The sequence below is a fragment of the Anomalospiza imberbis genome, chromosome 26, assembly GCF_031753505.1.
Source record: "Anomalospiza imberbis isolate Cuckoo-Finch-1a 21T00152 chromosome 26, ASM3175350v1, whole genome shotgun sequence".
Taxonomy (NCBI): domain Eukaryota; kingdom Metazoa; phylum Chordata; class Aves; order Passeriformes; family Viduidae; genus Anomalospiza; species Anomalospiza imberbis.
In genome coordinates, this window is record NC_089706.1 from 6,199,327 (window position 1) to 6,202,919 (window position 3,593).

At 66.9% G+C, this 3,593-nt stretch overlaps 1 protein-coding gene across 2 annotated transcripts; it reads left to right on the forward strand.

Annotated features, from left to right (window-relative positions):
* Positions 1 to 881: 881 nt before the first annotated feature.
* PHLDA3 (pleckstrin homology like domain family A member 3) lies at positions 882 to 2,964 on the forward strand. Of its 2 annotated transcripts, none has more exons than XM_068173118.1 (2): positions 882 to 1,876; positions 2,275 to 2,964. In XM_068173118.1, exons 1-2 carry the CDS (start codon positions 1,553 to 1,555, stop codon positions 2,779 to 2,781), a joined length of 831 nt encoding a protein of 276 aa, XP_068029219.1. In that variant the 5' UTR covers positions 882 to 1,552; the 3' UTR covers positions 2,782 to 2,964. The 2 variants fall into 2 exon arrangements, with proteins under 2 accessions (XP_068029219.1, XP_068029220.1); XM_068173119.1 differs by having other exon boundaries at positions 882 to 1,904; positions 2,275 to 2,528.
* The last annotated feature ends 629 nt before the right edge of the window (positions 2,965 to 3,593 follow it).

Sequence of the window (3,593 nt, forward strand, 5' to 3'; positions counted from 1 at the left end):
TGCGGGGGGTGCATGAGCAGGGTCTGCGTGCCAGGGGCTGATCCAGCCCCCGTCAGTGACCCCAGCACATTCCCGGGGGGAATTTCTTCCCATTGCAGACCTCACCTGGGTGAAGGAGCCGCTCTCTCAGCGTTTGCAGGGGCACATTCAGCTGCCCAGCCACCTGTGACCGTCACCCGCCCTGGCAGCCCACGGCCCGCACAAGTCCCCAGATGTGCCCCCCGGCAGCCCAGCCCGGCCCGGGGAACCCTCGGTGCCAGGCGCTGGCACAGGAACAGACGGGCTGGAAAGGAGACGGTGTTTGGCTGCAGGGGGGAGGAGGATCAGGCAGGAGGACCGGGATGTGCTGCCCCGGCCCCACTCCACGGCTCCTTCCCCCTCTACAGCTCACAGGGGGCTGGGGGATGCTGCTCCTTGCTGTGGGACGGCCTGGAGGCTTCAAACCCCCGTCCCAGGAGCTTTGAGGGATGGGAGCTCTGTGTGCTGAGGGGTGGCCCAGCACCCTTGGCTGAGTGGCTGGGGGGGTGGGTGGCTTTCAGGGGTTGCCCCATTGCTGCTGTCCGTTCTCTGCTTTTGTCTCTCCTTCTGGGCTGCACTCGGGAGTCCCCAGAGCCCCTGCCTGGCTGGTGCTGCACGCACAGCCTACTGTCCCAGCTGGCACCGCACACCAGAAGCCCTTGCCCTGGCACTGCAGCCCATTGTGCCTTCTTGGCTGGCACTGCAACCCCCAGCCCCCCTTGCCCGGTGGCACTGCACTCTGTACCCCTGCCTGGCTGGCATTTTACACAGAGCCCCCTGCCCAGTCGGTCCTGTGCCCCACAGCCCACTCTCCCCACTAGCACTGCACCCTATAGCCCTGTGCCCACGGGGCTGCACCCCCAAGAGCTGCTCTTGCACCTGCAACATCTGTCCCTGCACCCTGGGCTGTCGTGCAGAAGTCCCTGAGCCCTGCCCCATCCCACACCCTGCAGCGCTGCCATGCAGCCCCATCCCACACCCTGCACCGCTGCCATGCAGCCCCATCCCACACCCTGCACCGCTGCCATGCAGCCCCATCCCACACCCTGCACCGCTGCCATGCAGCCCCATCCCACACCCTGCCTGTTCACACGAAAGCCCTGAGGCTGCGCCTGCCCTCGGGCACCCCAAAAGCTCCTCCCGGGTGAAGCGGGGCTGCGCCGGGCCTGGTCGGGCTTCGTCTGGGCGTGAAGGGAGCCTGAGAGCAGGAGGGGCCAGGCGAGGCGGCAGGAATGCGAGTGGGAGAGCGGCCGGGCAAGTAGCGACAGCTCCTGGGAGCGCGGATCCCACACGCGGCTCGGGCAGGGAGCGGAGCCCCGGCACGGGGCAGGCGGCCGGAATGGGGCACCCCATGAATCACCCCCGCTGAGAGCCGGAGCGGAGGGCGGCGAGTCCCCGGGGGCAGCACGGCCGCCGCGGGGTCCCGGCCCCGGGGTGCTCGGCTCCAGTGTGGAGAGGCTGGAATTCCCCCGGCGGGTAATGCCCGGCTGGGCCGGCACAGGGCGCTGAGGATCCGGGGGCCCGAGCAGCCGTGATGACCCCCGAGAAGGTGCTGAGGGAGGGGGTGCTGGAGAAGCGGAGCGGGGGGCTGCTGCAGCTCTGGAAGAAGAAGCGGTGCCTGCTGACGGAGAAGGGGCTGCAGCTCTTCGAGCCCAAGGGCTCGCGGCGCAAGGAGCTGAGCTTCGCCCGCATGAAGGCCGTGGAGTGCGTGGAGTGGAAGGAGCGGCACATTTACTTCACGGTGGTGATGGACGACAGCCTCGAGATCGACTTCCGCTGCGCCCAGGAGGACCCGGGCTGGAACGCTGAGATCACCATGGGGCTCGTGCGCTTCAAGAACCAGCAGGCGATGCAGGAGGTGCGCGCCCGGCACAGCTGCCGAGCAGGTACCGCAGCCACCGTGGCTCAGGGAGCAGGACCCAGCCCAGGATGAGGTCCCTGGCCGCAGGTTCCCATCCCTGAGTGGTTTGGGAAATCACAAAGGGGGTCCCGTGGACCGGGTGGGTCTGCAGGTTGATGTTCCCATGTCCCCCTGCACTGGCTGGGACGCCCTGTGGGTTTGGCCTCTCTGTGTCCCGGGACGGGGACTTTCTAACATCCTCCCTCTGTCTGGGGTGGCCCGAGGGATACAGGGCCCTTTGCCATCCTGCAGGTGGGATGGGGTGGGGATGGTATCTGGCCCCACTCCCCAGTGCCCTCAGGATGCCCCGTGTCCCAGCGCTGGCCGAGCGGGTGACAGGAGCCTTCTCTCTGCAGTGGTGCAGCTGGACGCAGCCCCGGTGGGACAGCCCAGGGAATCACAGCTTCCCAGGAGTCGGATGGAGATGGCCCTCGGCTCGGCAGGTGCTGGAGAGAACGGGATCCCTGCGGGCAAGTGAGGTCACCGCTGTGCAGCCCGGGGACGAGGACAGTGGCCCCAGGGAGGCCGGTGCTGGCGCTGGCTCCCTCTTGTCGGGGCAGGACAGAGGCACCGCAGGAGCTGGGCGGGCACAGCCACCTCCCCTTGGCACAGCAGGGCAGAGGACACAGGCAGGGCCACCACCTGGAGCTTCAGACAAGGCAGGAGGTGACATCCCTGCTTGGGGCCCCACCACCCTTCATTCAAGTGACGTGTGCAGGACTTGGTGCACTGGTGGGGACCCCAGGCCTCTCCTGCAGGACAGGGGATGGATGAGGCTGTGCCCGAAGGATCCGTGCCACAGGGAGCTCTGCCTGTGTGACAGTGACACTGGGAGATGGATGTGGCTGGGTCCCAGTTTTTAAAAGGGGCTAGAAAGCTGCTGCTGCAGCAGGGACCCCTCAGCAGGGCACTGACGCGATGGTGTGGTGACACAACCGTGCTGCTGGACATTGTCTTACCCTGGGATGTCCTTGGGCTGTTGGGGAATGCTGGGGACCCCGATTCCCTGTACCAAAAGTGTCTCTTAACAGGACTTTCAGCTTCTTTCCCTGGTGTTGCTTTGATTTGTGGGACCCCGCAGGGCATGGGAGAGCACAAATCCTGCACAGAGCTTTGCCAGTCATGACCCCTAAACCGGCATCCCCTAGGCTCCTTGATCACCAGTCCCGCTGCGCCGTGTCCCCAGGGATTCCCACGGTGGTTTGCGTGCCGGTGACGCGGGAGCAGCGCTGTGGCTCTGCAGAGGGAGGGATGGCCCTGCCCCGACAGGCAGCGCAGACAGCAGCGCCTGGAGCCAGCAGCGCGCTCCGCCAGCCGGAGCCGGAGCCTGAGCCCAGCCCGGGGCCGGAGGCGCTGCGGATCCTGCTGGAGATTTCCCGGCCGCGTGGGAATCACGGAGTGCGGTGTCCTTACGTCCCGGGCTGCGGCAACCTGTACCCCAGCCTGTACCCCATTCTGTACCCCAGCCTGTACCCCAGCCTGCACCCCCCATTCTGTACCCCAGCCTGCACCCCAGCCTGTACCCCAGCCTGCACCCCAGCCTGTACCCCACCCTACACCCCAGCCTGCACCCCATTCTGTATCCCAGCCTGCACCCCAGCCTGTACCCCACCCTACACCCCAGCCTGCAACCCATTCTGTACCCCAGCCTGCACCCCAGCCTGTACCCCACCCT